This window comes from Bombus impatiens, unplaced genomic scaffold (assembly GCF_000188095.3).
Source record: "Bombus impatiens unplaced genomic scaffold, BIMP_2.2 scf_0665, whole genome shotgun sequence".
Classification (NCBI taxonomy): domain Eukaryota; kingdom Metazoa; phylum Arthropoda; class Insecta; order Hymenoptera; family Apidae; genus Bombus; species Bombus impatiens.
In genome coordinates, this window is record NT_177084.1 from 1,231,612 (window position 1) to 1,242,613 (window position 11,002).

Here is an 11,002-nt window from a genome sequence, read left to right on the forward strand (position 1 = left end):
ACCAAATCATAACAGCATAATCAGTATGCTCAGTATTATTCTAGAAATTAGATTCTAATATAATTTATTCTATAGGCAGGATACTTTATAAAATTCAACTTACAGATCAAACTTACCTATTATAATAGTGCATCACCTATATCAGAATTCGTATGTAAATAAATCAGTTGTAAATAAATGATATTATCGTAACATCATCGTCTGTTTTCTTTCATCAGAATTATAGTAATAAGTACCCATTCCTTTAATTTGTAACACAACGACGAGACAGCTTTACAAAAATTCCGTGGCAACCAAGGGAATTGAAATATTCATGGGAAAATACAGAGGGGTACCATGTACTATTCGTTGTTCATTGGTTTTTGATAATTCCGCGCCAACAAATCAATCACTTTTAAGATCAATTAAAGTTGCACGTGCCACACGAGCAGCTTTTATCGTAGAAGTAACTTTTATGTGATGTGTTACGTGCAAAAGTTTTTATTTCTGTTACCATGTTATTTCTATTTTGTGAATTTTAGTAGCACAGCTATTGATAATGTGCGATAAAATATGCTATATAATTGATAATTGTAAGTGATGGTTGTAAGTGAAGTGACAAGGTGATGGTATAAATAGGTGCTTAGATGGAAGTTGCTAGAAGTGTATCTTTATTTTTCAAGAATGGAAAGATAAGTAGGAAGTCATATATAATAAAATTCGAATTTATATAGAGAATTTTGTTATAAATCAATGAACCGTCCTATGCGCGATCGTGCTTCGTTTCTGATGTAAATTCAACATATCATGCGAACTAAGCTTCCTTTATTGTTATCAGTTCCGCGTCCTTTCAATTCGTCACTTTTTTATTTCAGGACAATGTTGGGCTTCAAGATGCTGTATCTATGTTTTGCGTTAATTGTCCTCCTACATGCATTAGTTCACGAGGCGTCTGTTGAAGGTTTGCACTTTAAATTGTCTTTTTCCATGTACTTCAGATGCCAGTATGGTCCCATGAAATCATATCGACTTTACGATGATATTTTTCTATTATTTCTAATTATCATCGTATAGCAAACAATACGTTCATACAATTATCTCATTATTCCCGGTACCGCGCACCAATTGCCAAGTTCGAGTCGATCAAGAATCAGAAAAATAACCCGTATCTTGCGCAAAGGAACTGCGCAACGAAGTTTACCCACATGCAAATACGTATTCTTTGCTGTATTTTCCGAGGAACCAGTCGATAATAACATTACTTGATAAAAAGTGACATAGGCGTTCGGTCGCAGCAAGAACATTTATGATTACGTTATTTCGAGGTCTCAGGATTTACTGTGCATCTAGAAGGAACGAGACTAGAGAATATTAACCAAAACTTCACATTTGTATAAACTCCCAAGCTTTTTATTTAATGGCTGATGAAGTTAATATAAGAATATTCCAAACACATACTTTATACTTCCGGACTTCATATTTTCTATTTTCGTATTGTCGTCGTGCTAATAACTGTATGATCTAGTATAAGAATAAATATCTACGTTATGAAGATGAATGAAGTATGTGCAGTGTAACTTGTTATGTTATAACATGTAACAGTGTATGTTGTTAATGATGGGAGAAGCGTGTAATTGGACAGTAGACGATGTGAACGAAGTATCAGGAGTAATGGTTAGTATTGCATAAAGAAGATAAAACATTATTATGAAAAGTTTTAATCGATTCGTTAACCAGAGAAGATGAATTAATTCGTCATTCTGCTGTCAATTCCCTAAATATAATAATTTAATCTATAAATGTTTTGTAGCAACCTCGTATGGGCCCTTGCGTCCACCACACTGTGGTTTTAGCAACGTTACGCATACCAGGGTGGTTGATGGTAAACCAGCTAAACTTGGTACGTTTCATCTCTTTCTTTCCGATTAATAATAAGCGATTTACTATGAAGGATGAACTTTAAAGGCACTAAACAGCACATCAAAGTACGTTTCAATTAATTTAAATAATAATACAACGGTTTCATTGGTAGTAACTTTGTTTATTAACTTGAATTACTTCCTCCTTTTAATTCATGTTAGAAAAAGTATGTTTTTACTCGAAATTAAAAATCGACATACGAATAATGATACGGATGGCGATGAAAAAGTGTTCGGGAAGAAATTACATATTCGAACTTTAGAGTTCAGTATATTTCAAATGGAAATTGTATAGAATTAACTAATAAGTGTTGTTCCACTGAAGTCAAAATTCAATTTCTCTCTTAATCAAATTTCTATTTGAGAGTCTGCATCGTCGAATGTATCGAATGTCCAATGGATAACAATAGTTTCTAGCTCATCACGCGAGAAAAAGTATGTATGTTCACAACTATAACTATTGCGTTTTAGGTGCTTGGCCATGGATGGTTGCATTAGGTTTTCATAATTATAGACAACCATGGAAGGATCCGGAATGGAACTGCGGAGGTTCCTTGATATCGGCTAGGCATGTTTTGACAGCAGCACATTGTGCAATACACAGTAGTTTGTACGTGGTTCGTATCGCGGATTTAAATCTAAAACGAGATGACGACGGAGCGCATCCTATTCAAATGGGATTCGAGTCTAAACTAATTCATCCTGATTATAATCACCCGAAACACCATGATGATATAGCTATTCTTAAGTTGAAGAGAGATGTATCATTTTCGGGTAAGTCGTCAAATATTGCTGAGTTTCTAATATTTATGCTATTGAGTATTACTAAATTATAATTTTTTTTATATTTTTTATCATAAAACATGTAAAATTCTTTCTCATACTTTTCATCAACCGTTTCCTTCGCTATCATTTATTTCCTTATTTTTTAGAGTACATACGTCCCATTTGTCTCCCCCTAGAAGAGTCCCTTCGAAATAACAACTTCATGGGCTATAACCCCTTCGTTGCTGGATGGGGAAGATTAAGATATAGTACGCGATACTAATTTTAGAATAAAATTAAACAGTCCCAGTCTTAATGTCTTTCTCATTTTCTTCATAGGAGGGCCACTAAGTGATATATTAATGGAAGTACAAGTGCCAGTGGTTAGCAACGCCGTATGCAAAAAGGCTTATAGCGACGCCTCTGATACAGTAATATGCGCCGGATACACCGAGGGTGGAAAGGATTCTTGTCAAGTAATTAGATTACAGATTTAATATGAATTATACGGTGTTTGAAGACATGTCAATTCGAATCAACATCAAATCGACGTCTTAAACATTGAAAATAATAGATACACACAATTTAATAGTTTTGCCCATTTCTCACATAACATTACGGTATTTAATCTCATTTCCTTAGATTTACTCAAAATACATATAATACGTACATCGTAAACTAAAATATTTCAATTCACAAAGTAATGATGGATTATTGCTGTATATAAGTATAATTTCAATATAATTCGATTGAAATATTTCAACTTTGATTGAAAGCTTTAAACATTAAAATTAAAAATGTAAATCGTTTCAGGGTGACAGCGGAGGACCACTGATGATACCACAAAACTTCACCTATTATGAAATAGGTGTTGTGTCTTATGGTCGTGAGTGCGCTTTACCTAGATATCCTGGCGTTTACACTAGGGTCACGTCCTACCTCGACAGCTTTATTCTGCCAGCGTTGAAATAATATAATTATTACTGTTTGCATAAATATCATTTTTCGTGTACAAAAGATAAAGTTGGAATTTATTATTGTAGTAATTAGAGGCAGCTCAAATTTATATTGGTTTGTACGTCACGTACGTATTATTATTACTTGTACGTATTATAGTCTTAGAATGCATGAAATATAACTTTGAAACGTCACTAATTTTTTACGCATGCTACACCTGCTCGACTTAGAGGTATAAAAATGATATTTTTTAATTTCTTAATTAAATTTCATTAATTACAGTTTTTTCCGCTCCCCCTTTTTTGATGGTAATAAGAAATCAATTTTTGCAAATTTTCTGATGTATCAAGGGAATAATTAAATATTCCACTTAGAACATATATTTCTTATATGTACATATAAAATTGACGACTACTCTGAAACGTTTCATAAGATAGAGAGCTTCTAGACGTTCGGACACAGAAAGTACATAAGATACAAGATAAGTCTCGCGTCTTCTAAAACTATTTTTTATTCGTTAAAAACGTCCTATATAATGCATATATGCATTAAACTTAATATAAAATTCAAACAATATTAATTGTCTTTCTACATTTGTTCAAGATCACTGAATGGATGAGAACAATCATTGACCATTGATTTCTTCTGGTCTTTGTTCAAATGGAATCATTGAAAAGATAAGGATTCATGATACTATGGAGTGGGCACTAAGAGGAGCCTAAACCCCAAAATACTCGCAGGACCAACAGTATCTTAAACCAATCGGTAAACGATGCAAACTTTTATCCTACACTCCCATCTTGAACGATGAACAGCCAGGCAGATGTGAAGAATTAATCCTCCAGAGTTATTGTCTTCCATCTGACGAAAACAAAAGGTAGTGGTCTGAATGCCAGACACGTCGATATTTTGTGTTATATCTAAAAGAGACAGTTCTTTAATAGTCACACATCCATTAAAACCACAAAGTCCACTTTGTAATCAACTGTCTGGTTTATGGTTATGTTAACTGTCTGGGTAATCAACTGTCTTTCCTCCGTCAACCTGCTCACAAATCGTGAGTGTTCGAACGCGTACACTAATCGTATCTATACCGAAAGTAAAGCAGAAAGGATACTATGCACGATATATCAGAGAATATATTAAAGATTTATTACGATTATATGGAATATAAGGGTTACGATGGCAACGAAACACTCGTTTACGTTTTTAATAATCTGATGATCGTAAATCATAACTTAGAATATTTTGATTAGTGGAATCGTAAGATATTTGCTCGATTCCGCGAATGTGGCAACGAAGAGAATTCCATCGAAATATTCGTGGGAAAATACAGAGGGTACAATGGTACCATATACTACTCGTTGTTCATTGGTTTTTGATAATTCCGTGCCAATAAATCAATCACTTTTAATTGAAGTTGCACGTGCCACACGAGCAGCTTTTATCGTGGAAGTAACTTTTATGTGATGTGTTATGTGCAAAAGTTTTTATTTCTGTTACCATGTTATTTCTATTTTGTGAATTTTAGTAGCACAGCTATTGATAATGTGCGATAAAATATGCTATATAATTGATAATTGTAAGTGATGGTTGTAAGTGAAGTGACAAGGTGATGGTATAAATAGGTGCTTAGATGGAAGTTGCTAGAAGTGTATCTTTATTTTTCAAGAATGGAAAGGTAAGTAGGAAGCCATATATAATAAAATTCGAATTTATATAGAGAATTTTGTTATAAATCACTGAACCGTCCTATGCGCGATCGTGCTTCGTTTCTGATGTAAATTCAACATATTATGCGAACTAAGCTTCCTTTATTGCTATCAGTTCCGCGTTTCTTTCAATTCGTCACTATTTTATTTCAGGACAATGACGGGTTTCAAGATGCTGTTTACGTTAATTGTGCTCCTGCATTCATTAATTCACGTGCCGTCTGCTAAAGGTCTACACTTTAAGTTGTCTTTTCCCATGCACTTCAGATTCTAGTACGACCTCATCACGGAACCTTCGAGCTATTTCGAAATTTTACGCGTTTGTTAATTATCAATGAAAAGAAAGAAGCTACGCGATACCACATAAAATACAAACGATTTTTATGATTTTTTATTTTCAAGATGGTGACGAAGTTAATGGTAAAATTCAACTTGCATTGTTAATATTGCGTAAAGAAGACAAAACATTATTATGAAAAGTTTGAATCAACTCGTTTACCAGGAAAGGCGAATTAATTCGTCACTCTATTGTCTATTCCTTAAGTATAATAATTTTTTCCTCTGTAAATGTTTTATAGCAACCTCGTATGGGCCTTTGCGTCCACCACACTGTGGTTTTAGCAACGTTACGCATACCAGGGTGGTTGGTGGTAAACCAGCTAAACTTGGTACGTTTCATGTCTTTCTTTCCGATTAATAATAAGCGATTTACTATGAAGGATGAGCTTTAAAGGCACTAAACAGTACATCAAAGTACGTTTCAATTAATTTAAATAATAATACAACGGTTTCATTGGTAGTAATTTTGTTTATTAACTTGAATTATTTCCTCCTTTTAGTTCATGTTAGAAAGAGTATGTTTTTACTTGAAATTAAAAATCGACATACGAATAATGATACGGATGGCGATGAAAAAGTGTTCGGGAAGAAATTACATATTCGAACTTTAGAGTTCAATATATTTCAAATGGAAATTGTATAGAATTAACTAATAAGTGTTGTTCCACTGAAGTCAAAATTCAATTTCTCTCTTAATCAAATTTCTATTTGAGAGTCTGCATCGTCGAATGTCCAATGGATAACAATAATTTCTAACTCATCACGCGAGAAAAAATTATGTATGTTCACAACTATGTCTATTGCATTTCAGGTGCTTGGCCATGGATGGTTGCATTAGGTTATCCTAATTACACGCACCCAGATGCGGGGCCAGTATGGGATTGCGGAGGTTCCCTCATATCGGCTAGACATGTTTTGACCGCAGGGCATTGTGCAGATAATGAAGATTTGTACGTGGTTCGTATGGCGGATTTGAATGTAAAACGAGATGATGACGGAGCGCATCCTATTGAAATGGGGCTCGAATCTATACTAATTCATCCTGATTATATTACCGGGCAACCCTTCCATGATATCGCTATTCTTAAATTGGAGAGAGATGTACCATTTTCGGGTATGTCGTCAAATATTGTTGAGTTTCTAAAATTTATGCTATGGAGTATTACTACACTATCGTTGCTTTTGATTTCTTATCATTTCTTATCATTTATTTCCTTAATTTTCAGAGTACATACATCCCATTTGTCTCCCCATAGAGGCATCCCTTGAAAATAACAAATTCGAGGGCTATAATCCCTTCGTTGCTGGTTGGGGAAGATTAAGATATAGTAAGCGATATTAATTTTGTAATGAAATTAAACAGTTCAAGTTTTAAATGTCTCATTTTCTTCGTAGGAGGACCACGAAGTGATGTATTAATGGAAGTACAAGTCCCAGTGGTTAAGAACTCCGAATGCAAGAAAGCTTATCCTCCATCTTGGATCACCGACAGTGTATTATGCGCCGGATATCCTAAGGGAGGAAAGGATTCTTGTACGGTAATTAAATTACAAATTAAATTAAACTACAAATTATACAAAACTTAATAGTTTTGTCCATTTCTCACACATCATTATGGTATTTAATCTAATTTCCTTCTAATCTTAGTTTTGCTAAAAATACATATAACATATACATCATAAACTGAAGTATTTCAATACATAAAGTAATAATAGATTATTACTGTATATAAGTATAATTTCAATATAATTTAATTGAAATATTTCAACTTTGATTAAAAGCATTAAACATTAAAATTAAAAATGTAACAATCGTTCCAGGGTGACAGCGGCGGACCACTGATAATACCACGGCAATTCACCTACTATCAGATAGGTATTGTGTCGCATGGTCATGAGTGCGCTTTACCTAAATTTCCTGGCGTTTACACTAGGGTCACGGCCTACCTGGATACCTTTATTCTCCCAGCATTGAAATAATACAATTATTAAGGTTTATATCATTTTCCGCGTACAAAAAAGAAAAAGTTGGACTATACTACTGTAGAGATAGCTGTAGAGATAGCTCAAATTTACATTGTCTTTTATGTCACGAATTATAGTATTAGAATGCGCAAAATGTAACTTTTAATATTAATTTTTCACGCTTCTCTTTATTTGATGATAATAATAAATCAACTTTCGGAATGCTCCTATAAATTTTGCTTCTGATGTATCAAGGGAATAATTAAATATTTCACTTAGAACGTATATTTCTTGTATGTACATATAAAATTGCCGAATAGTCTGAAACATTGCATAAGATAAAGAGCTTCCGGAAATTCGGACACAGAGAGTGTAAAAACTATTTTTTATTCGTTAAAAACTTCCAGTCCACTCATGCAATCATGTGCATCCCCGAAACTTTACTTATGTTTTTATCACTTTCCAATTGAATACACTCTTTCTGTATTTTTAGCTAGATATAAGAGAAATTTCCATTCAGCCAAAGGTATACTTACACATTACAGATACTTACGAGACATAAACTCCCAAACTATTGTGACGAATAAAAAATTTAATACTATTAAATCTGTTTGTATTTTGTTGCATGAGAATGCATATGTACATTACCTTTGTATCCCCTTAAACGCTTCAGTATTGCGCATATAAACCATATTTTATACAGATTTTATAAAACTATTTTATATATTTGTTTAGACTGTTAATCTAATGGCTGATGTACAAGGAAAACAATTTTTTTTTATTTAGTTGTTTACTTTCACAATTTGTCCAATTTAGACATTTGGTAGAAACAAGGAACAAATGGCACAATGATGTAGTCTGGCGACGTTTATGAATATCAAGGAATCACTCTACATTCGCTCAGATATATCAGTCAGAGCTGAAAGGTATAACAAAGGTGTCTAACAAAGGTATGAGGTAATAGTATAGCTCTCCTTTAAAAGAAATAGTTGTAGCGGCACTCTACAGTCAACATTCCAACAGTTTCTGTCGCGTGTCTCGTGTAACGTGTAAAGTTAATGGGAAAATTAAAAAGACAGAATTTCAATTTAGTTCGAAAGCTTCAGTGCTTAAATACTTCTATGTTCCGTCTTTGGCTTAATTTGACTTTAACTAAGACATAATAATTACATTAATGTTCGTAAATGCTTGAAAATGCTATATAACTGTATCAGCTTCTGTTAAAAACATTTTATAGTAAAATCTCTATAAATTTGTAATATTTTTTAGACAATTTGAATTCATTATATTATACATCATACATTGTAGTAATTTCTAATTAAGTTACTTTTTCGATGTTTAATTTTATCTTATGTATATTCTTATAACTCTCTATGTTACGGCGCGTACGATGGTCCGTGCGCCGTCTGAAAATTTATACTATATACTGATCTACTACATACTATATACTATAAACTGAATCCTTTGACGTAATCTTAATAGCTTGAAGGAATCTCTAACCCTGTAAGTGTTTTCGGTTTATGGATGGTCCTTAGAACAATGCTTAGGTTTATTGCGCACTCTTACAAATTACGGAGAAAGCGGGTAGTTATTTTTCCAATAAACAATGTCACCCACGAGCCACGTTGGTAGGAGGCTTCCTCCTCCTATCTTCATTCATTAACGTTGGCTACAACCAATGGGCACCCTCACTTTCCTAACGAAAAGTGTGAACAACGAATCCGCGTTCTTCGTTCAGAAAGCACACCCACACTGAGATTTCCTCTCGTGGCGGCACACGAGAGCGCAAATCTCACCACTCGAAACCAACTAGTGTCGGACGACGGCAGCGCAGTGGATAGAGTACAAACGTTCGGATCCCGGGTTCAAATCCCGGCGCCTCGTACTTTTCCAAAATCCGATTTTTCTTCCACGACATCTAAATAAGAAGAAAATACAGCAGTACTACACCCCGGCAAGCGACATCTACAGCCAGCAGCTACAATTATCATGTATATATGAAGGAAGACAGAAAAAAAGAAAAAAAAAAGTGTGTGTTTCGTCCAGAGCCTGCTAGTGGACTCATCAGTAAGGCTTACCTAACAGGCTCATGCCTTAGACACAATGGAAGGAGGGAAGAAGGTTTATATATACAATGGCAGGAACATTGAAAATCGGATTCCTCCCTCCTACACCATCGCCAACGGCGGGACACTGTATACAAGGCCAGTCGGATCTGCTACCCTCTCCTGCGACGTTTCCCAGTGTGGCCGCCTCCCACTCCGGATATCCCCGGAGGGGATATTTAATACTGACTTACGTGTAAAGATGTACACGTGTCTCTTAACCTAAATCGGCTAGTAAGGTTCGCGAACACTCAGTGTGTCGTCATACACAGCCGGTGAAACGGCGAGTACCTTACTAGTATCTTACTTGCAGCTATAACTCTGTGAAGTTTCAGTATTAGCGGACCCCCTTATGTCTAAAGGTTTACCGCCTGTCCCTTTCAAGGTTTTTTGGAAGCGGTTTTCATCAGCTTCATTGTTTGATTCGACGCACTTGCGCCAAAGGCCGCCCATGGGTAGTCCTCCATCGCGAAGCTCCTCCTCCTTCTTCTTTGTTAGTCCATCTTCTTACCCATATGACTCAAGCAGAGGGGGGATGGATGAAGTAGGGTGGTCAAATAAAGGAAATGGAGAAAAGTGAAGTAGTGTTTCGTCCGAGATCTGCTAGTTCGGACTCTTCAGTAAGGCTTACCTAGCAGACCTTTACCTTAGACACTGGGATAGAAAAACTTGTGTTGGAAGTTATATTTATTGAAACAAACAGTGTCAATGTGACCACTAGTGAGAAAGCATTAATATCGCCTAGCTCTATGTTGATATCGATGGCCCTCTGGTGACAAGTGTAAGAGGTGTATTCTACGAACGTGTAATTTAAATTAAACCATTGTGATGAGTTATAAATAGATTGTACATTTATAGTAAATTTAAAAGTGTAGAAATACACAGATTGCATCGAATATAATGTGCAAAGATATTGGAAATAAAGTTTTCTTTATATTGTTAAGGATTAACGTAATAAATGAGTTATGATACTTAATTGTATTGAATGAAAGAAAGTTTTATTCAAGTTCAATTTCCATAATTGTATTTCTGTAATAGTGTTAAATAAAGCTACGAATTTATATAAACATCCACGGTCTAATCGTAATAGAGAATCTGATATAAACAAAATTAGAAGAGTATGAAAGAGAATATCGGCAGTTAGTGAATTCCTGTTTACATATCGTTAACGCGATATGTTTCAAAGGAAAAAACTAAAGAAAGAAATGCACACTGTAATGTTTCTGGCCTGATGTTTTCTTCCTTTTTCCATATTTTTCACG

General features: G+C 34.6%; 1 protein-coding gene across 1 annotated transcript; it reads left to right on the top strand.

The window, feature by feature from the left end:
• The first annotated feature begins 581 nt into the window (after positions 1-581).
• On the top strand, positions 582-8,015 carry LOC100744460 (transmembrane protease serine 9). Its single transcript, XM_024370129.2, has 14 exons — positions 582-671; positions 855-940; positions 1,790-1,879; positions 2,370-2,672; positions 2,831-2,932; positions 3,003-3,139; positions 3,477-3,632; positions 5,249-5,301; positions 5,486-5,562; positions 5,911-6,000; positions 6,483-6,785; positions 6,898-6,999; positions 7,067-7,209; positions 7,492-8,015. The coding sequence occupies exons 1-14, from the start codon at positions 664-666 to the stop codon at positions 7,648-7,650; spliced, it is 1,809 nt and encodes a 602-aa protein (XP_024225897.2). The 5' UTR covers positions 582-663; the 3' UTR covers positions 7,651-8,015.
• Positions 8,016-11,002: the final 2,987 nt, after the last annotated feature.

Bases quoted from the DNA above. Each gene is read 5' to 3' on its own strand.
- LOC100744460 (XM_024370129.2), top strand. The intron at 941-1,789 runs GTTTGCACTTTA...AATGTTTTGTAG, and splicing joins TCACGAGGCGTCTGTTGAAG to CAACCTCGTATGGGCCCTTG. The intron at 7,000-7,066 runs GTAAGCGATATT...TTTTCTTCGTAG, and splicing joins TTGGGGAAGATTAAGATATA to GAGGACCACGAAGTGATGTA.